The sequence below is a fragment of the Abramis brama genome, assembly GCF_963993115.1.
Source record: "Abramis brama genome assembly, chromosome: 9".
In the NCBI taxonomy this organism is placed as follows: domain Eukaryota; kingdom Metazoa; phylum Chordata; class Actinopteri; order Cypriniformes; family Leuciscidae; genus Abramis; species Abramis brama.
This window is the reverse complement of record NC_139971.1, coordinates 42,264,484-42,289,945: the sequence shown is the minus strand read 5'-3', so window position 1 is coordinate 42,289,945 and position 25,462 is coordinate 42,264,484. Positions and strand designations below refer to the sequence as shown.

Sequence of the window (25,462 nt, the reverse complement as noted above, 5' to 3'; positions counted from 1 at the left end):
CATAAACTATAAGGGCAAGGCTTCTAAAATTTGGGGCGTGATATTTAAATGATGATTGTTTTCAGCTGCCACATTTATCAATGTATGATCAGTCATAGGATGGGATTGGGAGCATACGAATGTCACATGAATTATGAATCACACGTGAACCCTGTTGCAAGATGATTTCTGTGCTCGGATCTGCGCTCGTTTCTACGTTAAGACTGATAAATGAGGCCCAAAGAGAAGCAGCAAAAAGGGAAGTTAAAATTAAAATTTTAAAAGCTAGACAGGTATTAATGTGAAGTAGAGAGTAAACTGACTGAAAAAAAATCTTGCATCAGCTTAGTCTGGTATGAAAACTATAGTAGGTATATAGCAAAGTATGATATCAGGAATTCGGACATCAATTGCGTTTCCCAAAAGCAACGTTAGTCAACAAACTTCGTCGTTATCAGGGTAGTGTTTCATGTTTTAAAGTTTTATGGATTTTTTTTTTTTTTTTTTATATGTATTGCTCAATCTCCTGTCTGCACAACAAATTTACCCTAGGGTACTAAAAAAGACACCTTGACCTTGATTATACTGAATGTTCATTGGATGAACAGATTAGTCAACTCAGATATTACCTTTGCTATATATCAGTTCATTCTTAATAGTATTTAAAATTTTCCACAATTAATTAACAATATTTCCCTTTGTTCTAATTGTTACATCAAATAACTTACCAAAGTGTCTCCAATTTACACTTTACACTCTCCAGTCCAGTGCAGAGCAGCTTCACTCCTGAATCCTGCAGATTATTATTGTTCATGTGCAACTCTTTCAGAGTGGAATCTGATCCAAGAACTGCAGCCAGAGCTGAACAGCTTTTGTATGTCAAGTTACAGTCATTTAGTCTACAAAAGAATTACAGATTACAGAGTTTTCTACATAATACTTATATACTAAAATTATAATAAAATAGTCAAATTAGACTATTTCCACTGTATTCATTAGAGGAAAAATATAAATAAAAAAAAACTACACATATAAATTAAATATATAGATGGTATACATTCATAGATGGTATACAATTAAGAATTAATTCAGATAAAAACAAAAAGTAAAAGACTTACAGGGCTCTTTTGGAGGCTTTGATGACCGCTGATAGTCTAATTAGACACTCGTCTGATTTCTTAAATTTCTCAAGCTCAAAGTCCCCCAGCTCCTCCTCTGATGTCATCAACACAAAGACCAGAGCAGACCACTGGGCAGGTGAAAGGTCAGATGAGAGACTTCCTTCTCTAAGTTGTGTTTGAATGTCTTTAACCAGAGTTTGGTCATTCAGTTCATTCAGACAGTAGAACAGATTGATGGACCTTTCTGGAGATAAATTTTCTCCTAACTTTTTCTTGATGTACTGAACTATGTCCTTGTTGATCTGGTCATTGCTGTCTTGCTGTGTCAACAGACCTCGTAAGAGTGGATAATTAGACTGAAGTGATAGACCAAGAAGGAATCGAAGGAAAAGATCCAGATGTCCATTGTCACTTGCGAGCGCCTTGTCCACTGCAGTTTTCAGCAAATCAATCATGGCTTCATTTTTGTTTTCCTGCTCTGTAGACTCTTGAACAAACACACTTTTCTTGCTGATGTCTAGAAAAAGATGTGCATAAAGGGCTGCAATAAACTCTTGAATGCTCAAGTGAACAAAGCAGTACATGGTACCAACAATGATTCCCGTTTCCTCCTTAAAGATCTGTGTACACATGCCTGAAAACACTGATGCTTTAGAGGCATCAATACCGCAGTCCTTCAGGTCTGTCTCATAGAAGATCAGGTTGTTTTTTTCCAGCTGATGAAATGCCAGTTTCCCCAGTGAAAGGATGGCATCTTTATCCCAGGAAACATCTGGTCTGTATTCTCCATCATACTTTTGTCTGCTCTGCTGGATCTGAAAGCGGAGAAAGTGTGTGTACATTTGTGTCAGAGTCTTGGGAAGGTCTTCAGTATTTGATTCCTGCAGTGTTATAGAGGCGTCCTCAGTCTGATTTTTTGTATTATTTATTTTCTCCTCCAGAATGTTCTGGAGAACAGTGGCTGCAATCCAGCAGAAGACTGGGATGTGGCACATGATGAAGAGACTCTTTGATTGTTTAACGTGATCAATGATTTTGTTGGCCATTTCCTCATCAGTGAATCTTTTTCTGAAGTACTTTTCCTTTTGTGCATCATTGAACCCTCTGACCTCTGTCACGCGGTCGATACAGTCAGGAGGAATCTTAGTGGCAGCCGCGGGTCTGGTGGTGATCCAGATGAGAGCAGAAGGAAGAAGATTTCCCTTGATGAGGTTCGTTAGGAGAACATCCAGAGAGGCTGGTGACGATACATCACAACACGTCTCATTGTCCTTAAAGTTTAAAGGAAGGCGACATTCATCCAATCCATCAAGAATGAACAGGACTTTGAATTTATCATCTCTTGTAAGGTTCAGTCCTTTTATCTCTGGGAAAAACTGACTAACAAGGTTCATCAAGCTTTGTTTTTCTTTCTCCTTTAAATTCATCTCTCTGAATGGAAGAGGAAATATGAAGCTGATATCTTTATTTTCTTTTCCTTCAGCCCAATCCAGAATAAACTTTTGCACCGAGATGGATTTACCGATGCCAGCAACTCCTTTTGTCAGTACAGTTCTGATCGGCTTGCCTTGTACAGGTGATTCAAACAAATTTGTGCATTCAATCTGTATCTCTTGTGATTCAGCACGCCTGGAAATCTCAATCTGTCTCACCTCATGTTCTGTATTGACCTGTTCACTGCCACCCTGAGTGATATAGAGATCTGTGTAGATGTCATTCAGATCTGTGGAGTCACCTTGCTTTGCAATTCCTTCAAACACACATCGATACTTCTTCTTCAGGTTCGATTTAAGTTGTTGTTGTTGATGAATCAAGACAAGCTCATCTAAACACACAAACAGAAATAAAAATACTTGATTCCACTTTTCTCTCCTGACTTTAAGTGACAACATGACAGATGGTCATGAGCCTCTTACCTTTAAGAGTATCTGCAAGTTCATCTTGCTTCATACTTTTTAGGAAGTGCAGTGTGATATCAAGAGCTGCTTCTTTGATGCTACGCATGTCATCTTTATAGTCCTGCACAAAGTATTGGGTGTTCTCCTTTTTTAGTATTTTCTTAAACTTTTCCAGCTCATTCTTTAGGAATACAATTATTTTGTCCTCAAGGTCCTAAAAGCATAAAAACAAAGATGGGTACAACAACAAAATGTAACCAAATTCACATCCATATATGAAACATATGGTTAAACAAATTACAAATAAAAAAAACTGCAGAACACCAGTTAGCTTGAGCAAACTATTTATGCAATAATTTTAGGTACAATTATTGAAAGTACCTAGTTAAATGAGAAACAAGTGTTTGCCTATATGCAGTTTTTACAGGTGCATTGCTGCTGCTGGATTATGCTGTTAACTTCTTAGACAAAGGCAGTAAATGTAACACACATACCAGAATTAAGGTTGGCAAATATTAACATTACAGAACGTCAATACGACTGTGCCCCAAATCATACATAAATTACAAATCATACAGAATTGTAGAGTTGCTAAATATTGTTTACATATAATTGCAAGTTTAATGAAGCTGCTTGTCTACCAACATGAAAATATATGAGTATAGCATTGTTGACATGTGGATGTGTACATAACTGAAATGCTAGGGGAAATGCTAAATACATTAATTAGTTGTCTTTTTTTAAATAAAAATACACTATTTTACATTTGTTGAAAAACCCATTTGTTTATTATAATATAATTGTGAACAATAAATACAAAACAATATTTTTCCATACCTGAAAGACCCAGATGAGATTTTCTCTGAACTTCTTGAAGCGGCTACTCTGAAAGTCTGTTTTTTTCTCATACTGAATCCTGTTAGCAAAATAAATGTGGTCATTTTTTATAGTATATCTAATAAAACACAGCATGTGCAATATTAGACAAAACTAGAACTGGAAACAGCATTTTTTTGCAAACAAATGTCAACATTTGGTTATGTTTCATGTTCTTGTTTCATGTCTGTCATGTGATCCCCTGTTCAAGTCATGTGATCCAGCCATGTGTTCCCTTGTCTGTTGTTTCATGTTGTCATTGGTTCATCGTTTCATTGTTAACAGGTGTCCCTTGTCTAGTCATTAGTCTTGTGTGTATTTAAGCCCTCATGTTTGCCGTGTGTCTTGGTCTAGTTTTGTTCCACTGTAACTGCTGTCGGTAAGCGTCATGCCATGATCTTGATTAATGTCATGTTTTTGTTTTGTTTTCTTATGTTATTATAATCAAAGCTGCACATGGGTTCTATCTTCAAACTTGCCTGGATTCATTACAACAAATCTACAGTATGTTGATAAGGAGCTTCAAATGTATACAATATAAGATCATTCTCAAGATCAGTATGACCAGTGTTTTCTGTTTTTATTTCTTATGGGGTATTTTTTTATTTCCTGAAGGTATATGCAAGCATCCTTAGTGATTAATCTCTGTAAAAACTGACTGAAGACATCAATGTCACAGTCCAATAGCCAAAGAGAGTATTATCACACAACTCCCGTGACAAAGCAAATAAATATTGTCTTTTTAAAGGGATAATTCACCCAAAAATTAAAATCCTGTCATTTACTCACCCTTAAGTTGTTCTAAACATGTATAAATTTCTTTGTTGTCCTCAACATAAGATATTTTGAAGAGTGTTCATAACTAAAAAAGTGCATGGTCCTAATTGATTCCCATAATATTTTTCCCTACTATGGAAGTCAGTGGGGCTCAACAACTGTTTTCATCATTATTCAAAATATCATCTTTTTTGCTCAGGATAGAAACTTTTTTTTGTTCAGCAACTTGAGGGTGAGTAAATGATGACACAACTTTCATTTCTGGGTGAACTATCCCTTCATGTATTTTAACACACATGCAAGTTGCTGAATTTTATTCAAAAGGCACAATGTACAACATTTTAAAAGCCAGTTCACTTTCAAAAAAATAACAATAATTATGAATTCTAGCATGGTGAATTGTTTGTGTTGTAAATTAAACTAAAATGTGAACTGTGTTATTTAAAAGCTGTGTTTGTGTCCCCACCTGTTGAGAAGAAAAGTTGCCAGTTCCACATCACTGTTCATTCCCTTTTGAACCTTTAGACTTTCCCACCGTGTAATTTCTGCACCGATATTTACTGTGGTCTTTTGTCCTTTGTTACTAAATCACAAAAAAACAACAAATCACATGGAAACTAAAAGATCCACAAATGTCACAGATACCTCTATCCAACACTGATCATTTCAGAAAAAGGTTTTAATGTAAATAAAGTTTCATGATACTCACTGAAATACTTTCTAACACAGTAAATATGTGACCAACAAGAAACACAAGAAATACCTTTGGGTAGATGTTTTCTCACTGAAGCTTGGCGGTCGACCATCTTTTGAACGGTCACTCCTCATAGACACTGAGCTGGACTCAGGTGAGCCGGATCTTTCCCTAATACACAAAGAAGAATCGATTTATTGCAGGAGGTCCCACTGTAACTGATATCTGCATCTGCTATACAGTTCTGTTAGCTTACACAGCTACTGCTTTTTTAAGTTAAGTTTTTATAAACAAAAATAAATCCACAACATTGATAATAAACTTCAGAGTCATTTTCAGTGTATGAATCAGAATCAGAATGAGCTTTTATTTGCCAAGTGTGTGCAAACACACAAGGAATTTGTTGTGGTTTTACAGGAGCTCTTGGTATACATATAAATAAACACATATATGACATGCGAACAGAAGAATATTTAAATAAGACCGAGTGAAGAAATAAATAATAATGTATACATCTGAAACGGAACAGAAGACTTCTGTACAGATTTGTAAATTATGTACTGTTTAATGGAACCATATAAAATATGTATATATTGTGAGGTTTATACATCTTGTAATAAAATAAAGAAGCAAGCACAGACACAAGTGTGTATTTCTTTCTTTTCTTTGCTACTCTTTTCTTTTCTTTCCTTCCACTGTCATCTAGTGTCTACACAATAACTCTGCAGACACAACATTTTCAATTTTCTTTGAAGCATTTTGGTTAGGGTACTGTCTTGGAACTTTACAACATGATACCATACTCTATTCCAAACACTGTGAGTAATATAGAATTAAAGAATTACTTTAAGAAACAATTGACCACTTTATATAAAAAAAGTTATATTAGCAAAACAAATGGTGTATTAACTCCTAGCACTTTCTTTAAAGCTGCAGTCCGCAGTTTTTCCTCTTTGTCGCCATCTCTGTTCGAAATCTGCAACTGCAGTTATTTGCGGAATTATCAGCTTTACGTGGGTTGTGCCTCGGCACTGCACAGCGCGGATGAATTCATGTTTTGAGGAGAATGTGTCAGTCGCCGCGCCGGTGTGGATACTGGCATTCGCAATCAAAGATTCTACTTTTTGGAAGTATGACCAACATAAGAATTTTCACCAGAAAATGTAATCTGAACAGAAGTAACATCCACTTTTGTTCTGACCAACTAAGGGGAAAAAAGCATTGCAGTAAATCGCGTCGAAAAAATCTAACAATCGCTTATCATATCACGTCAAACCATGCAAATTATTGTTCTCAAATTGTTAATGTTAACAACATCAGCATTGCACGTCTACATTTAATGCCCTTCCGATGCTTATCCTTGTTTTCGCATGGGCCGGTTGTAGTCTCTTTTTTTCTGTAGCTGATCCGAAGTCCAAAAACTTTTGCATTTTACAACGGGTGATTCTCCAGTTGTCACTGGTGATTGTCGTTTGAACCTTTCTGGATCCGCCATCAAATTGATGTTTAATCATATCAAGTGCTGTGAGAAAAGGCTATAAATCTCCACCTCCAACATCCTCACACTCATAGCCGACTAGCCGAGACTCTTCTTTATGTGGACAGATGTGACGTAATGACGCAAAGACATGCTCGAATTTCCTGCGGAAATCCACCAGTACCACTAAAATCATTATTACAAGCTTACCGTTTTAAATCGAGCTAAGGCAAGCAGAGAGTTTTGAACACTGGCTGGTTATGTACTTGCTCCAAAAAAAATTTTGGATAATTTTTTACCCAAAAAGCTACAGACTGCAGCTTTAAGGAGTGCCTTAATAATGTTAAAACTAATCCAAGTAAACAACCAAAGCAACAATTGACTGGATTTGAATCATGGACTATTTCAGTACCATTGCATCTATTTATTTCTCTAACACAAAGTCCTTCAACCAAGCTGGTTGTTTAAGAAATCTCACACTTCTTCTAGGACTTGTTTGCTGTTCCTTTACATGAGCATGAGGCTGTAAGCTTGGTTTCCCTTCTGGTGTTTTTCACAAACTTATCAGCACCTCATTTGGAGCTCCAGTGAAACGAGACGTATTCCATTTCTTCCCATCTTCATACAGGAAGGAATTTGGACCAACTCTCCTTCTCACCAAACATGGAGCAGTGTACCTTGTTGAGCCTTTGTGAACATGCCCTGGCTTCTTAATACGCACCCAGTCGTTTTCCTTGAATTTGGGCACCTTAGCTCCTCTCTTTTTGTCAGTATAGTCTTTACATTTCTGCTGTTTATGTGTCACAGTGTGTTCGATCTCAGAATATGTCTTCACTTCCATGCTGACAGACAGGATGTCCAATTTTGTAAGCATACTGCGGCCACGCAGGAGTTCAAAAGGTGTTTCTTTTCCAGGGCTTCTTTTCCTGAATTGCAAATTGAATTCATTGTTTCAACACTCTTTTAAATCGATTCTACTGCCCCATTGACCTGTGGATAATATACATGTATGGAGTACATATGTTGAATGTTACCCTCCTTCAGAAAGTCAGCAAAAGCAGACAATGTTAGTTGTGGACCATTATCAGACACTTAAGCAGTGTGGATTACTTTCTCTACTGAAGATGGTGTCTAGGAAGATTATTGTATTGTGACATCTGTTGTCACTTGCGATACAAAAGCTACTTCTGGCCATTTACTGTAGTAGTCTACCAGTGTTATGGAGTAGCGGCAATCCCATGTAGCAGACTCAAATGGTCCCACAAATCGATGGCTACCTTGTAGCAACAATGGGTTGTACATTAATATTAATATTAGCTCAAATGATCTATAGGGAATTTTAATAATTAATCATGAATATGATTAATATTTTGTATGTTACAGTTAAATTAATTTATCGCAGCTGAACTAGATTGATATATGAATGATTACCATAACGGGTTATGGTTCGTCATTAATACATCAAATAGTCTTATTTCAGCTCGAAGTAATGGGATAACTTTAATGGAATTAATTTAGTTATCAAACAATCTGTTTGTCCAGCAAACATTGAACGTAAGATTAACTTAATTCTCAAGGAAAATTATCCTTCTTACAAACACGAGAAAGAGTATCTTTTCCAGGCCTTGAAAAGACAACTTTCTATGTTTGTAAAATTAGCTTACTTAAATCGTACAAGATAAAGCATATAGCTAAGATCGAACATTTCAGGGACTAAGTAACATGGGCAATTAAAACAGAGTCAGTCAAGGACATATGGAATTTAATAATTAGACTAATACTACATCGAAACTACGAGTATACACAGAGTAAATACATATTTACAACAGAAACATACGGATGAAAACATTACAAGACAAAACGGATAACAGATGAGAGAGGGAGAGGATGAAAGGGAGAAAGTGAAACTAAAGTTCAGGATGAGAGAGATCACCGAGATGATCTCTGCATGGCAAAATCACAGGCAATGTAACCTTTTGAGAGACAGCAAGGAATCAAATCACATTAAAAGTTCAATAAACTTATCTTGCAAAATGGTTCTCTTTGTTGCTGAAGAACGCCGAGTTTATGCGTGTGTCCTAAGACCAGCGTGCGTGTGTTTCTTTAAGAAAGCAGGGCTCGCGCTCTCGTGTCTTCTGGTGAGCGCGGTAGCGGGATTTTCAAAAGAGTCTTTCTCTTTGAGTTGAAGTTGTCTGCTGCGTTTGCTTCGTTGAGTCCGAAGACGAAAATAAAGAAAAGACGTAAAGAAAAGATAAACGAGAGAATGGTGAATGCTCCCTTAAAAGGGAGCCATGTGGATGATCTTCCTGATGAAGACGGTTCGTAAGAAGTGCTCATCGGAGATTTCCTGAGTCGGTCTTTATGGAAAATATGGGTTGACGCCTCTGTTCGCGCGAACAACCAATGAACGTCCAAAGATCAGTAGCGGGAAAAGGTTCTTTGTCTCTGGGGCAACGCCCACTCGAATGAGTCATGAGGAGATGGGCTTTGAGCTGTTCGGCTCCCAAAATATGAAAAAGTGTAAAATAATGCGTATTGCTTCATTCTGCTATCGGAATTCGACTCCGTTAGATTGAGAGAATTTCAGAGATATGAAACTTGTCATAGGAAGATTGTAGGAACACCAAGTTACATAAGATATGCGTAATTACAAACATTTTAAAGTTACATGGCTAGAAATAAGGTTTACCCAAAATGTGTTGTAAACTAGGCTACAAAGGGAAATGAAACTTAAGGAACTAAACACGGTACACACCTGATTTGTCTAACCTTATTACCAAAGTTTACCAGGATACACAAACTACACCACGTAAAAGAAAAATTATGAGATGGGAAATTACATCCATGTTTACATTTCTTTAGTGGTTATACATATAGAAAATGTAGGATTTAAGTAGGAGGAAAGATTAACACTTTAATTCTGCTCCACTCCTAAAAGCTCCGTTGCTTGACATTCCGTTAGGCAATAAAACAAAGTGGGTGGGGGGAAGGCAATTCCCCTGGAGAAACATTCTTCACAAATACATTTCAGAGCTCAACATTAGAAAATCATAATTATATGATCAAACAAATTAATAAAACATGCATACAGGAAGGTCAAACCAAAATCTGAGTTACATACATTAAAACTATATTTCTATCCTGAATAACACACAGAGGATGTTTGTGTGTGTGTGTGTGTGTGTGTGTGTGTGTGTGTGTATGTGTGTGTGTGTGTGTGTGTGTGTGTGTCACATAGAAAGTTTTGTTATCTCTCTGTGGTCCAGAGAGGGGAAGGGGGTTTGGAATGCAGAACTTATCCTCCAAGGTGCAATAAAGTGTCGCGAAAGACCATTTGTTGCCGACTAGCTGGAGCCAACACAACTGATTTACCTTCGGGGGTTCAGAGTGGGACAGCAAGAAGGAATGTGCGTTTGTGTTCTGATTCAATGAGCCATGATTCATAGCCAATGTTGCTACAACCTTTTGCCATGGACCGTTTGGTAGTTCCACAGGTATGAGAGGAGCCGGTGCAGGTGCAGGCTGTTTTGTCGTTCAGCTGACATGTCAAACATGAGGCAATCAGAGTTTCTACACTTCTGCCCATTTTCGGCCACCAGTAGAGCTCGCGAAGCATTTGTTTTGTCCGTTCATTGCCTTGGTGTCCTTCGTGAGCTAAATTCACTAGTCTTGTACGCAGAGACAATGGAACTAATAGGCAGTGATCCCCTCGCATAATTAGCGGACCTTCCACAGAAAACTCATGTCTGTTGTGAAAGTAAGGATCTAGTTCTTGATTCACTGACTTCTTGTTTTTAGGCAAGCCATTCTTGATCTGTGCACAAAGTTAGGCTAACTGTAGGCAGTTCTCCGATGCAGAAGAGAACTCAGAGACTAACAAAGCAAGTAAGTGAGAAACAGTGGCGACCATTTCTGGTTCATCTGTTGGTTCACTTGTCTCCATTTTTCAATACTCCACACACAAGCCAGTGCTTCCCTCTCCACAGTCGAGTACTTTCTTTGAGCTGACGAAAGAGTTCGGGAGGCAAATGCCACTATGCGCTCAGTACCATCAGCGTGTAGCTGAGAAAGGACTCCTCCCACACCGTAATCAGAAGCATCAGTACTCACGCAAGTTGGCAGTCGGGGATCGAATAGAGCTAGAATGGGGCTCTTTGATAAGAGTGTCTTCAGGGTGGTAAAACTTTGATCAGCCTTATCAGTCCAGAGAAAGTTCATGTCAGTGGAGGTTCTCAAAACTTCACGCAGGGGTTCAACCACTGTTGCGTAGTCAGGTAGAAATTTACTATACCAAGACGTAAGGGCCAGGAATGAGCGCAGTGAGGCTGTGTCATGAGGAGCAGGTGCGTGCACGACAGCAACTACATTATCAGGGTCTGGATGTAATCCCTCTTTAGAAATCGTGTGAATAGTTTCATCAGTCCGCTGTGTCCTTTGCCTAAATTTGCCTTTGCGACAACATTAACTGCAAGAACGAAATATCTTCCAAAATATCACTTTTCATTCCCTTTTGAACCTTTACACTTTCCCACCGTGCACCAATATTTACTGTGGTCTTTTGTCCTTTGTAACTAAATCACACAAAACAACAAATCACATGTAAACTAAAAGATTCACAGATGTCTTTATAATTTGGTCAAACAATTATCAAACCAGCAGATTACCTCTATCCAACACTGATCATTTCAGAAAAAGGTTTTAATGTAAATAAAGTTTCATGATACTCACTGAAATACTTTCTAACACAGTAAATATGTGACCAAAAAGAAACAAGAAATACCTTTTGGTAGATTGTGTGGTAGTTGTTTTCTCACTGAAGCTTGGCGGTCGACCATCTTTTGAACGGTCACTCCTCATAGACACTGAGCTGGACTCAGGTGAGCCGGATCTTTCCCTAATACACAAAGAGCAAACAGAATCGATTTATTGCAGGAGGTCCCACTGTAACTGATATCTACATCTGCTATACAGTTCTGTTAGCTTACGTTGCTACTGCTTTTTTAAGCTAAAGGGATGGTTTGGAGTAAAATCAACCTAGGGTCCAATGCACCATGACCCAAACACTTTCAATAAACAAAAAAAAAACTAAAAAACAATCCAGTGAAGAAATGTTTTCTGTGTTGACACAAATCTTGTGTGATGTCATAATCTGCCAGGATAATCACACGACGGGTACAAGTCCGCTAATGACACGTCCTATTCGCGAACTAATGACTCCTTTGAACCAATTCCATTTAATGAATGGTTAAAACTAGTGATGGCAAAATGAGGCTTCCTGAACCACTGAGACCTCGCAGCTCATTGCTTCAGCCAAAAGTTCATTACTTGAAGCTTCATTCAGCATTGCTCACTAGTGACACCTAGCTACTGTGCAAAGAAACAGCAGACAAATTAATTCTGAACCAGTGTAAAGTAAACTGCAACAGAATAGTCTGGGGTGGTAAAAATTGTTTCTGGGGGTTATTGTGCAGTGAACTGTTACTAGTTTTAGTGCAGTGTTGTGCTTATTGGACTGGGGATATAGAGGAGCAACACTGCAGTTTGGGGTGGGTGAAGGAAGGATTACAATAGATTTTTATTGAGAAACAGAATTATTTCAAGTGTGTTGGGGTTTTAGATGATTCCTCATCTCGGACAAAATCTCTCCTGCCTTGGAAAAGATCCTTTCACAAGGAACAGAGGATGCAGAGGAACATAAAAATGTCAGTGCCAGCTGGTATACATGAGGATACTGATGCTTCTGTTGAGCCCAGACAGGGGAGGATTTCCTCTTTCTTGCTGGCTCCATTACCAGGAAAAGGGAAAAACCCGGGGGCGCGAGTTTCGAAGCCCCTTTTTCCGGAAGCGACACTCAGACCTTCAGATTTCATCAAACAAGTTGGCAGATCTGTCTAAAATGGTTCACGAATCAGTTTGAATGATCTGATCAGTTTCCTGCACTGAATCGTCTGAAGCGCTTTCAATTCACACTCGACTCGGAGTCGTAACAGGAAGATTTAAGGACATCAAGCACGTTGGATGAAATGGCCGTGGACCTACAGTTTAGTCAGTGAAAGCAAATCTGCAAATGCATCATATTTTTGCCAGCGATGAAGATCTAGAGAAGATCTAAAAATACTTTATTAGTAGAACATCTTCATAAGCTGTCTGTGAATGAATGACTCCACAGGACGATACATTCGATTTAATTTCATTCAGGTAATACATTTTACAACCAAACAGATTATTACGCCATGATAGCACTACTACAAAGTATGACATATTTTTTGGACATATACATCAATTTATACATTAACTAAGCAACCATTGTCCACAGTTTATGAAATGAACACCCGCCATCCCGTGGTAATGTGTGTGCAGTAATGTGAATGCAAAACTCTGCAGAGTCACTTTATTTCGACATTGTCTAATAATCCAAATTTAATTGTGTAAGTTACTATTATACAAACCAAAGGACAGGCAATGATTTTCGGGCTACAGATGGCAGAAATAATGCTTGTCTCTTCTGTTTTTGTTGCAAAGATAGCCTATCTAATTATGATAATAATAGTCATTTAAATTAAAAATATCAAAATAATATCATGTTATACATATATATGTATATATGTGATCCGAAGTAACTAGCTACTTGAGTAGTTTTTTCATTGGATACTTTTTACTCTTACTCAAGTAACTATTAAAATTATTACTTTTACTTTGAGTAAATATTTCTTTAAGTACTTGTACTTTTACTTGAGTACAGTTTTTGGATACTTTACCCACCTCTGACTGTTTGTGGTAAATGCAGTTGGGTTGTCGAGGTCAAAACACTAAATAAGCTGTGAATCAAATAAATATATTATAAATAATGTTATGACATTTTTTTACTCTTACACTGAATGTTTGGATTTTGTGAAGGTGTGAATCAGTTAATATTTAATATGATAAAGTTCTGTGTAACGAATTATTAATGAAGGCAGGCTTCTGGTGTTTGGCTCGAGGTCATGGTGTAAAGGACCCTAGGTTGATTTTACTCAGAACCATCCCTTTAAGGAGGTGACATAAGATTTTGAGATTCTGTGTATGGCCATTTTACCCACCGAGCTGCTGTTATTCAACTATGCCAAGGTAAACTTTTGCATTCTATCACCCCTTTAAGAACTACAGCAATGCAGGGATCTAGAATACTGATACACAAAGAACCTTGTGTTTTTGACACTTTAAATGCAATAAGACGATGAAGAGAATTTTGTTTAGTGCACGCGCTGTGACAGCTGCTGTCTGTGCATTGCGTTTAGACGTGTGCGCTCATCAAATTTAAACTGGCAAGGCACACCGCGTCTCTTATACACAGTTTGAAAGCATCTGAAATCACAGTAACAAGTATCTTGTGTGTGTCATCGATGGATATTGCTTATATTGGATAGCATCCTCGATGTCGGATTAATTTAGCAAGGTGATCTATGGTGAAGGTGAACATCACGATAACAACTAAGGGGTGAGTGGAACTTGTTTACAGGACCCGCCATGGTCACATTTATGCCACAGTCATTTTGCAAACAGGTTATTCAGTCCTTGATGGCATCGGAGGTGTTATATTCGCTTGTTGGACAGATCACAATTAGAATTTTTGCAATGCAATAAGACCCCCCTCTCGATCTGTTATGCTCTTGAGATGCCATTTTGCTGGAGCTGTCAAGGTAGCCTATCATGCCAGGGACATCACAGACCATTGAAGCTCAAGATGGCTGTGCCCTAGTAACAAAACAACAAACTAACATCTCTGTTTTCCCCCCTTGTAACTACTTCAGCAGTTTTAAGTGTCCTACCACAAATAACAATAATAACACATCTGTTATTTTACCTTTACTTCCCATTTCATTTCAGTTCCCCTTTAAAGACGGAGTTTGGTTTAGTGTTGATGGTAAACTTTGTTTCCCAGAACATTTCTTCAACCAATATGCTAAATTACTACATGTTCTTGTAATTAGGGACACCAATGTTATTACATATAAATGATTCATGTAAAATAATTTTTATTAATTTGTGTACAATTATGACTTTCTTTGTCATTTTTTCTTTAACTTGATTCTCTTTTACTTTTCTATGTGAGATGTGACTTATCCTGTATGTTACATTTTGTTATAAGGCATATTGATAATTGACCGATTAGTGTAGGCTGATTACTTGTTAAATATCCATTAATATGTGTGCTATGTTAGTTGTGGGTAAGGGCAGGTGAGCGAGGTTTTGTTTTGTTTATATGTTTGTATCTGTGTCTTTTTTAGTGTGTGATTAACTATTGTGTCTGTACATTGGTGCAGGACCCCCTTGAAAATGAGATGATACATCTCAAGGGGTTATCCTGAAATAAATTCAAATTCAAATTCAATTCAAATTGATGCACGGGTTGGAACATGCATCAGAAGGGGGGGGGGGGGGGTTGTTTTGAAAAAAAAAGGAAAAAAAAAAGATGTTTGCTTTTGATATTGTTTGGAAGACCCCATTTATGGGAATGGAAGGGGTTAAACTACGAGTGCCATCAAATGAGTTGTGTGAAAATCACATGTTGTAAAGAATTGTCTTCTTTTCTATCTAACATTTATGTTTAGATAAAAGCAGCTCACGGAAAGGCAGCTGATACCCCACTGCACGACATCAAACCGGGAGTTTTATGAAGTTATAACGGGATTATGAAAATGTGAAAGTTCTTGTTTAAATTATAACAATTTTAGTATAGTGATAGTTTTGGTGTTAGTGTACCTGCCATGTGTAATACTATGTATTTCAGCTTTAGTGGAGATAATGGTGAAAAGTACAGTTTCATACCAAATGCTTCAAATGTGTAATTATGAGGATCAATTTAATGATGCATATCCAAAACCAAAGAAATTTGATGATGACACGACCAGCGGAAGTTACAGCAAAACTTATTGAGTTAAGATACGTTTTTTCCATTCTGAACATCTATACTATTTCTTGTTTTTACTATGTTGACTGAGGGTCTGATTTAATATCAGGAGTGCAATAACAGTGTTTATTCGTTCAGCCCGGCTTCAGATAAAAATCTTTACTTGCTTGCTAATAATTAAGATTAAGAGAGTTATCACCACCTTTTGAACAGTCACAGAGTCTGATCTTTCACTAATGACAAAGAGCAGAACAAGACATTTGATGTTCCAAATGGTAATTATACAGTTTAACAGTTTTAGGTACAGTTTAACGAAAACTATATGAATTATTATTTCTATCTTAACCGCAGACATTAACTTTAAACACACTAGTAATCTTTTGCTGTGTTTAACATTTGATTTGCCAAAAGTTTTTTTTTCACTCCACAGAGATTCGATTGGATGCAAACAAGCTGGTTGTTCTAGAATTAGTGTAAATTGTGTAAAACATTAGGAAGTTCTAAACTAAAGTTTTGCGCACAACAATAGTGTGAAAACAGCTGCAGTATTACCTCTGTTTCTTTGAAAGACTTATCTTAGAGAGAGAGTCCTTTCCTCGCTCCTCTGACATTACTGCAGCTAATCAACCAGTGCAAACAGATCAGCACTGGTTTGTAAAACAGTCAGCTCAACATGACCTGGAGATGACAATATGTTAATGAGATGTTACAAACAAATATACTGCCTTGTAGTGCAACAAAATGGCGTTTTAATACTTCAGATCATTAATTAAGGGATAATCCATGACCAGCTGTAAATTAAACAAGTTTAAAGCACAACATGGAGGCAAAGAACCACATGACATAAAGCAGAGTGCATTCAAATTGTTCCATGCACAGCTAGCTCTATTATATATATATACAGTGCAATGCATAAGTGAATACACCCATGCTAAAGTTGACTAAAAAGAGGAATAAAAAATCATATTTTGGAAATTGAACGTAATGCCTTAATTTAAAAAATTAGGAAAAATCCAACCTTTAAGGACACCAATTTTCTTTGTGAATGAATAATGTATCGTAAATAAATAAATGTTCTTCCTTAAAATACATGGTGCATAAGTTAGTACACCCCTATGTTAAATTCCCATAGAGGCAGGCAGATTTTTATTTTTAAGTATTTAAAAAAAAAAAAAATTAGGATACTATGCATCCTGATAAAGTTCCCTTGGCCTTTGGAATTAAAATAGTCCCACATCATCACATAGCCTTCACCATACCTAGAGATTGGCATGGGGTACTTTCCATAAGATCATCTCTCAATGCAAATCTGTCACATGCCTGTCCTGTCCTGGGGCCCGTTCTTCGTACGTTGCTTATTACATCCGAGATCAAATGACACATCCAAGATGATATCATCGTGCGAATCATGATCCGGCTACCTCGGTTCTTCGAACACACTTGCTGGATATGATTAGTATCGCTGGATTGAGTTATCTGAGATAATTGCGCGTTCATGCGCTGGTTAAAAGGGGATATGTATCGATAGTAGAAACATTGATCAGCAACGCTGCTATTGGCTGTTCAGCGTGGCCAAAGAGCGCGCTCAGTTTTTCTCCTCAGCAGAGCAAGAACTAATAGTCGAAGTTTATTCGGAATTTTAATGTTGAATCAAAACGCCAGGGAACACCTCAAAGTCTGCAAAAGCCAGGAGAGAGGGCTGGCAAAAAGTAGCAGACAATTTAAATCCGTTAGAAGTGGCCATGTTAGATGTTTTTATCACTTATTAGCCTATATATTTGTATTTTAATAATTGCATATTACTTTGTGCATTGTAATGTCAGTCACCACACTAGAACATGGGAACAAATAAAAGTGAAGTACAAAAATATTCTACATAATGGTAATTTTTAGTTATATTATAGTCTCTTTTATAAAAGGCACTGTTAAATAAATGGTGTTCTGTTTATAAAAGCAACCAAGAAAAAGGCTGAGAAAAAAATAGAAAAGATCTTAGTAGCCTACACTGTAAAATAATTTTTGCTGCATTAAATTAAGGCCGTATAGTCATTTCAACTGTTAAATCTTGAGTAATGATGAATTGCTTTGACTTGTGAAAGTGAAAACTGATAAACTTATGTTAATGTAAAAATATTTTGCCATGAGTTATTGATCACATTTTTCCCGAGTGTAGTTCATTGTAATGACATTGTGTTTTCCTCTTTTGTGCACTTTTACATAATACACCAACACTTGTATCTGTTCACAAGAAAGTAGTGGCTGAAATATGTGCAGTAAGTGGACATTTTCTAACTTTCCAAAGGAAAGAAAGTATAAGACTTTGTAATGTCCATTTGTTTCCATTGCACTGTACAGTGAATAAACCCTCTCAGATAACTGTCATATGGAGGAACTAGCCTACCTGCAAGTGCATAAATAACTTTACTTAATTTATACTTGTATGCTTTATGGCTGCAATATAAGTTGCAGGATTCCACATCTACAAAGTCCTACAGAAGAGTCTGCACAGACAGAGGAGACATAGGCCTACAGGTGGGCAGTGTATAGCCAACTTTTCCTTTTTATTTGTTGCATGAGGCATGTGTCTAATATCTCTTGTTGCAGGCACTTGACCACTGGCTTTTCTTTACAAAGAACAATTGAAATAAAACTCAAGGAACTAAGCATATTTGTCTTTTATTAAACATTTAATGAAAAGTGTTTGTTTTTTTGGCGATGTTGTGTAATATGGCACATGCAACAATGTCACAGGCCCTGTCAGGTGTGCAACCCTCAGACTTTTCAGACACTGAAATCTTCCCTTTAGCCAAAGTTCATTTCATTGTGTGCCCTTGTCCTGGCTAGAGCTGCATTGTAACTGGTTTGGGTCAGGGAATGGGGTCATAAAACACCTGTCTGCAGGCAGGAACATGTCATAATCACCTATGAAAAAATGCAGTTCTGTTAGGATCAGCATAAGTGTATGTAATACAGTGAGCTTGATATTTAATTGTGGAACTTTTCTTACCACTTTCAAATAATGTGCATAAATGTGAATCTCTGAACATTCTTAAGTCATGCACAGATCCTGGCCATTTTGCTTTCACATTTGTGATATGGAAGATGTTAGTCAACTGCCTTTTTTTTTATTTGATATAATATTACTAATCTGGAATATTAAGAATCACAATAGTAACTGGGCTGCACATTACATTGTGAACCCCCTTTCTGTTCACATAATCCCCCTTTCTGTTCACATAATTCCCTTCATTGAGGCCTTGATGGCAGTCTATGGTACCAATCACGTTAGTGAAGCCTGAGTGACATATCTGTAATCGGCATGGTCATGATTGTATGATCTTCATAAAAAATTATGATAGCCTAAAAAAAAAAAAAATTGCTTTACAACATTGGGTCTTACGTGGCTTGGAAATGCCACAAAAAAAACTAAAACTGTTTTTTAAACCTAAAAGCGACAAAAAACGACAATCTCACGAGTCACGAGAAAAAATATATATCTCAGAAAGTGCACTATCGCGCTGCGCTGGACTTCCCGTATCAGCTCCGCTTATGAAGCCGGGATCTAATCCTGTTAACATGAAATAAGCCTGCTCCCGAGCAGGTTTAAGATTGCGCACCTGTTGCTATGACAGCAAGTCCAGGATGAGCGTTGAAGAACGAAACAATCCAAGATCATGCCAAATCGCCAACAATCAAATCCAGCTAAGTGAGTTAGCGACGTACGAAGAACGGACCCCTGTGCTGCACATGGGTGTTTGTTATGTTGGGCCATGTGCTCGTGTCTATTGTCTAGCCCCTCCCAGCTTGTTATTTGATTATTGGTTAATTTATCCCACCTGTTAGTCTCATTACCCTCCTTTGTTTGTTCCCCTATTTAGCTTCCTGGTGTTTGTAGTCCTGTGCTGGTTCGTTGTCCGTGTTACCTGTATTTGATGTTCCTGTGCTGTTGGTATCTGAGTTCTGAGTTTTTGTATTTTGTCCATGTTTGTTTATTAAATCTTCTCTGCACTTGAATCCTCGTCTCTCGTTCAGTGTCCCGTGACAGAACGAACCAGCCAAATATGTGGATTCAGCAGAGCGAGATTTTTCCTCCGGGGGAGAACAAGGGAAACTCCATTTCCCTGTTTGAATATTTTTCCAGGTGTGCTCAGAGAACTTTGGAGGAGGAGAGCACCATGTCTGACGGTGATCAGATCGGAGGAGGTGGTTCGGTGGTTTCGGAGCCGGTGGTCAGGAGACGGAGGAGGAGGAGAAAGGCGCCACTTCAACGTCACGTCACATCTGCCCATCCAGAAACCGTTCACGTCACGTCTGCCCAGCCAGAGACTGTTCACGTCACGTCTGCCCAGCCAGAGACTGTTCACGTCACGTCTGCCCAGTCAGAGACTGTTCATGTCAAGTCTGCCGAGCCGGTGTCTTCGGACAGGATGGCCGCCGCCGAGGGTGTTCCCATCACATCTGCTGAGCCTGTGTCTTCGGACAAGATGGCCACCGCTGAACCTGTTCACGTTACGCCTGTCAAGCCTGTGTCTTCGGACAAGAAGGTCACTACCAAGACTGGGTCTTCGGACAAGATGGCCGCCGTCGAGCCTGTGTCTGGGCCGGTGGTGTCTGTTCCTGAGCCTGAGCCCTCAGTGACCGCGACACTGGCCATTATGGCCACAGCCATGTGGTGTGTGTGGGCTACACACACACTTGAGCCGGTGGTGTCTGTTCCTGAGCCGGTAGGGTCTGTTCCTGAGCCGGTGATGTCTGTTCCTGTTCCTGAGCCGGAGCCAGTGTCTGTCCCTGAGCCGGAGCCCGTGTCTGTCCCTGAGCCGGAGCCCGTGTCTGTTCCTGAGCCGGAGCCCGTGTCTGTTCCTGAGCCGGAGCCCGTGTCTGTTCCTGAGCCGGAGCCCGTGTCTGTTCCTGAGCCGGAGCCAGTGTCTGTTCCTGAGCCGGAGCCAGTGTCTGTTCCTGAGCCGGAGCCAGTGTCTGTTCCTGAGCCGGAGCCAGTGTCTGTTCCTGAGCCGGAGCCAGTGTCTGTTCCTGAGCCGGAGCCAGTGTCTGTTCCTGAGCCGGAGCCAGTGTCTGTTCCTGAGCCGGAGCCAGTGTCTGTTCCTGAGCCGGAGCCAGTGTCTGTTCCTGAGCCGGAGCCAGTGTCTGTTCCTGAGCCGGAGCCAGTGTCTGTTCCTGAGCCGGAGCCAGTGTCTGTTCCTGAGCCGGAGCCAGTGTCTGTTCCTGAGCCGGAGCCAGTGTCTGTTCCTGAGCCGGAGCCAGTGTCTGTTCCTGAGCCGGAGCCAGTGTCTGTTCCTGAGCCGGAGCCAGTGTCTGTTCCTGAGCCGGAGCCAGTGTCTGTTCCTGAGCCGGAGCCAGTGTCTGTTCCTGAGCCGGAGCCAGTGTCTGTTCCTGAGCCGGAGCCAGTGTCTGTTCCTGAGCCGGAGCCAGTGTCTGTTCCTGAGCCGGAGCCAGTGTCTGTTCCTGAGCCGGAGCCAGTGTCTGTTCCTGAGCCGGAGCCAGTGTCTGTTCCTGAGCCGGAGCCAGTGTCTGTTCCTGAGCCGGAGCCAGTGTCTGTTCCTGAGCCGGAGCCAGTGTCTGTTCCTGAGCCGGAGCCAGTGTCTGTTCCTGAGCCGGAGCCAGTGTCTGTTCCTGAGCCGGAGCCAGTGTCTGTTCCTGAGCCGGAGCCAGTGTCTGTTCCTGAGCCGGAGCCAGTGTCTGTTCCTGAGCCGGAGCCAGTGTCTGTTCCTGAGCCGGAGCCAGTGTCTGTTCCTGAGCCGGAGCCAGTGTCTGTTCCTGAGCCGGAGCCAGTGTCTGTTCCTGAGCCGGAGCCAGTGTCTGTTCCTGAGCCGGAGCCAGTGTCTGTTCCTGAGCCGGAGCCAGTGTCTGTTCCTGAGCCGGAGCCAGTGTCTGTTCCTGAGCCGGAGCCAGTGTCTGTTCCTGAGCCGGAGCCAGTGTCTGTTCCTGAGCCGGAGCCAGTGTCTGTTCCTGAGCCGGAGCCAGTGTCTGTTCCTGAGCCGGAGCCAGTGTCTGTTCCTGAGCCGGAGCCAGTGTCTGTTCCTGAGCCGGAGCCAGTGTCTGTTCCTGAGCCGGAGCCAGTGTCTGTTCCTGAGCCGGAGCCAGTGTCTGTTCCTGAGCCGGAGCCAGTGTCTGTTCCTGAGCCGGAGCCAGTGTCTGTTCCTGAGCCGGAGCCAGTGTCTGTTCCTGAGCCGGAGCCTGTGTCTGTTCCTGAGCCTGTGTCTGTTCCTGAGCCTGTGTCTGTTCCTGAGCCTGTGTCTGTTCCTGAGCCTGTGTCTGTTCCTGAGCCTGTGTCTGTTCCTGAGCCTGTGTCTGTTCCTGAGCCTGTGTCTGTGTCTGTTCCTGAGCCGGAGCCAGTGTCTGTTCCTGAGCCGGAGGGGCCAGTTCCAGTGCCCGAGCCGGTGGTGCCAGTTCCAGTTCCCGAGCCGGTGGTTCCAGTTCCAGTGCCCGAGCCGGTGGTACCAGTTCCAGTGCCAGTTCCAGTTCCCGAGCCGGAGGGGCCAGTTCCAGTGCCCGAGCCGGTGGTGCCAGTTCCAGTTCCCGAGCCGGTGGTGCCAGTTCCAGTGCCAGTTCCAGTAGTGGCAGTTCCAGTGCCTGAGCCGGTGGTTCCAGTTCCAGTGCCTGAGCCGGTGGTACCAGTTCCAGTGCCAGTTCCAGTGGTTCCAGTTCCCGAGCCGGAGGGGCCAGTTCCAGTGCCCGAGCCGGTGGTGCCAGTTCCAGTTCCTGAGCCGGTGGTGCCAGTTCCAGTGCCAGTTCCAGTAGTGGCAGTTCCAGTGCCTGAGCCGGTGGTTCCAGTTCCAGTGCCTGAGCCGGTGGTACCAGTTCCAGTGCCAGTTCCAGTGGTGCCAGTTCCAGTGCCTGAGCCGGTGGTGCCAGTTCCAGTGCCAGTTCCGGTGGTGCCAGTTCCAGTGCCTGAGCCGTTGGTGTCTGTTCCAGTTCCTGCACCGTGGCCGCCCGAGGGGTCTTCACCGCCGTGGCCGCCCGAGGGATCTTCACCGCCGTGGCCGCCCGAGAGGTCTTCACCGCCGTGGCCGCCCGAGAGGTCTTCACCGCCGTGGCCGCCCGAGGGACAGTCTCCTCCCTGGCCGCCCGAGGGACAGTCTCCGCCCTGGCCGCCCGAGGGAGAGTCTCCGCCCTGGCCGCCCGAGGGAAAGTCTCCGCCCTGGCCGCCCGATGAACTGCCGCCTCCGCCCTGGCCGCCCGATGAACTGCCGTCTCCGCCCTGGCCGCCCGAGGGAGAGTCTCCGCCCTGGCCGCCCGAGGGAAAGTCTCCGCCCTGGCCGCCCGAGGGAAAGTCTCCGCCCTGGCCGCCTGATGAATTTCCCGCTCCGCCCTGGCCGCCTGAAGGAAAGTCTCCACCCTGGCCGTTTGCACAGCCTGCCCCGTCCTGGTCTCCTGAACCCTGTGGACCACTCACTCTGGTGTCCCAGACATTTTGTTTCCCCTGTCCCGCCCTGGTCTGTCCGTCCCGCCCTGGTCTGTCCCTCCCGTCCCGCCCTGGTCTTGGAGCGTCTGGTAGCCGCTCCGTAGGGAGGGGGTAATGTCACATGCCTGTCCTGTCCTGTGCTGCACATGGGTGTTTGTTATGTTGGGCCATGTGCTCGTGTCTATTGTCTAGCCCCTCCCAGCTTGTTATTTGATTATTGGTTAATTTATCCCACCTGTTAGTCTCATTACCCTCCTTTGTTTGTTCCCCTATTTAGCTTCCTGGTGTTTGTAGTCCTGTGCTGGTTCGTTGTCCGTGTTACCTGTATTTGATGTTCCTGTGCTGTTGGTATCTGAGTTCTGAGTTTTTGTATTTTGTCCATGTTTGTTTATTAAATCTTCTCTGCACTTGAATCCTCGTCTCTCGTTCAGTGTCCCGTGACAAAATCAAACTAGCTTTTAGGCTAACTGAAATAAAACCATGCCAATCTCTAGGTATGGTGAAGGCTATGTGATGATGTGGGGCTATTTTAATTCCAAAGGCCAAGGGAACTTTATCAGGATGCATAGTATCCTAAATTTTTTTTTAAAAAAATACTTAAAAATAAAAATCTGCCTGCCTCTATGGGAATTTAACATAGGGGTGTACTCACTTATGCACCATGTATTTTAAGGAAGAACATTTATTTATTTACGATACATTATTCATTCACAAAGAAAATTGGTGTCCTTAAAGGTTGGATTTTTCCTAATTTTTTAAATTAAGGCATTATGTTCAATTTCCAAAATATGATTTTTTTTATTCCTCTTTTTAGTCAACTTTAGCATGGGTGTATTCACTTATGCATTGCACTATATATATATATATATATATATATATATATATATTATAAGCATTAGAGAGTAATAATGTAGCCATTCAGTAGCAAAGCATCTTTATTAATAAGTCAGAGGGAAGCGTTGCTATCATTGCTGGCTTAAAACTTCTCACAACACGTCTAACCCAGATTGCACAGGTATGTCTAAGATGCCTGTTAAAGAACGCTTAATGTGGAAACATCAGATAAATACAATTTTTACACATTCTAAATCGTAAACTGCTTAATCTTAAAAATTATTATTAAATGTCTATTTTCACATCTGACAGGAAACGTCTTAGAGACATATTGCAGATGAGCAATTTTTTTTATACACTCATTTATTTCCAAAACTGTTTATTTCTTTACCAAATTATATTTTTTCTTTTCATTTTTTATTTGATTATTGCCCCAAGTTCACAATCTATTTTATTATTTTTAAAATGCTCCTAAATTAATGTGCACATTGAGAAAAAATGTATATACATCGAACATAATTAATATCTGTGTGAACCAAAATATTACATTCAGCAGATTATTATTACTATTAAATATATTTGACATAAACCCACATTCACTTTGAGGTTTATCTGTCTTATCTCTGAAGGTCTATTTTAAAATACTTTCGATGTCGCATTATCACAAAACAACCGCCCGAAAAGAAAAAGGAAAACCCTTCTAAAACGTATTATTCGTTTACAATAACCCTTTCCGAATAAACTTCATGTGTTAACTTTCATCATCTTCAAAATATTTATTCGTTCATTTCTAGCAGCATCTACGTCTGTTTGGAGTAACAGGCTTATAATACTTCCGGAATAAAACAGGCCTACTTTAACTTCGAAATTTAAATTATGGTGATAAACAGTATAAAATCAATACTATATTTCCCCAAATAACTAAATAATATAATAAGAAAGCTAAAACTTACTTGAAGTCTGAAGAGAATTTAGACTTAGATTTCTTCTCTGTCCTTCACAGTGTTCGCTTGTCACATGGTAGGCTACGAGTCCAAAGCAAAGTCCAGTGTCTGGTGGAAGAGATTTCTCGCCTGTTTATAAACTTTGTTAACGATTAACTGCTATAGGCAGAGCAGGCGATTGCCTAGGGCCTCGGGCTTTGAGGAGGGGCCTCCATAACCGTAACATCCACTATATATATACCAGTCAAGACGGGCAGAAATACTAGCCTCATTGTTCATTGGATATTGTTGAATTGTCACTCATCAGTACCGTAGTTAAACCAATTAATGTTTCCGTTTCAAAGCGGGTGCCGGCTTCTGAAAGTTTGTGTAACGATCGCATCCATCAGGTGCTGCAAAGCAAAAGCCTAAATAGGCACCCAAAGAAGCACAGCTCGTAATCCAGGTGTGTGAGTTGTCGTCATCTATTTTGGAGTGATTGCAATGTTTTCTAAATATAAACTTGTACTGTAGATCAGTGTCATTTCTGGAAAAATCATTCACCGCTTTATT

The 25,462-nt window shown here is 40.6% G+C and overlaps 1 protein-coding gene across 2 annotated transcripts; it reads right to left on the bottom strand.

Annotated features, from left to right (window-relative positions):
* Positions 1-1,093: 1,093 nt before the first annotated feature.
* Positions 1,094-25,059, bottom strand: LOC311089882 (protein NLRC3-like; the record flags this gene model as incomplete). Of its 2 annotated transcripts, none has more annotated exons than XM_084124913.1 (8): positions 24,920-25,059; positions 16,265-16,390; positions 11,603-11,716; positions 5,415-5,516; positions 5,118-5,234; positions 3,836-3,914; positions 3,017-3,212; positions 1,094-2,925 (listed from the first exon to the last, which is right to left on the bottom strand). In XM_084124913.1, the coding sequence occupies exons 2-8, from the start codon at positions 16,321-16,323 to the stop codon at positions 1,094-1,096; spliced, it is 2,499 nt and encodes an 832-aa protein (XP_083981039.1). In that variant the 5' UTR covers positions 16,324-16,390; positions 24,920-25,059. The 2 variants fall into 2 exon arrangements, with proteins under 2 accessions (XP_083981039.1, XP_083981040.1); XM_084124914.1 differs by having other exon boundaries at positions 16,202-16,390; positions 24,920-25,042.
* Between the last annotated feature and the right edge of the window lie 403 nt (positions 25,060-25,462).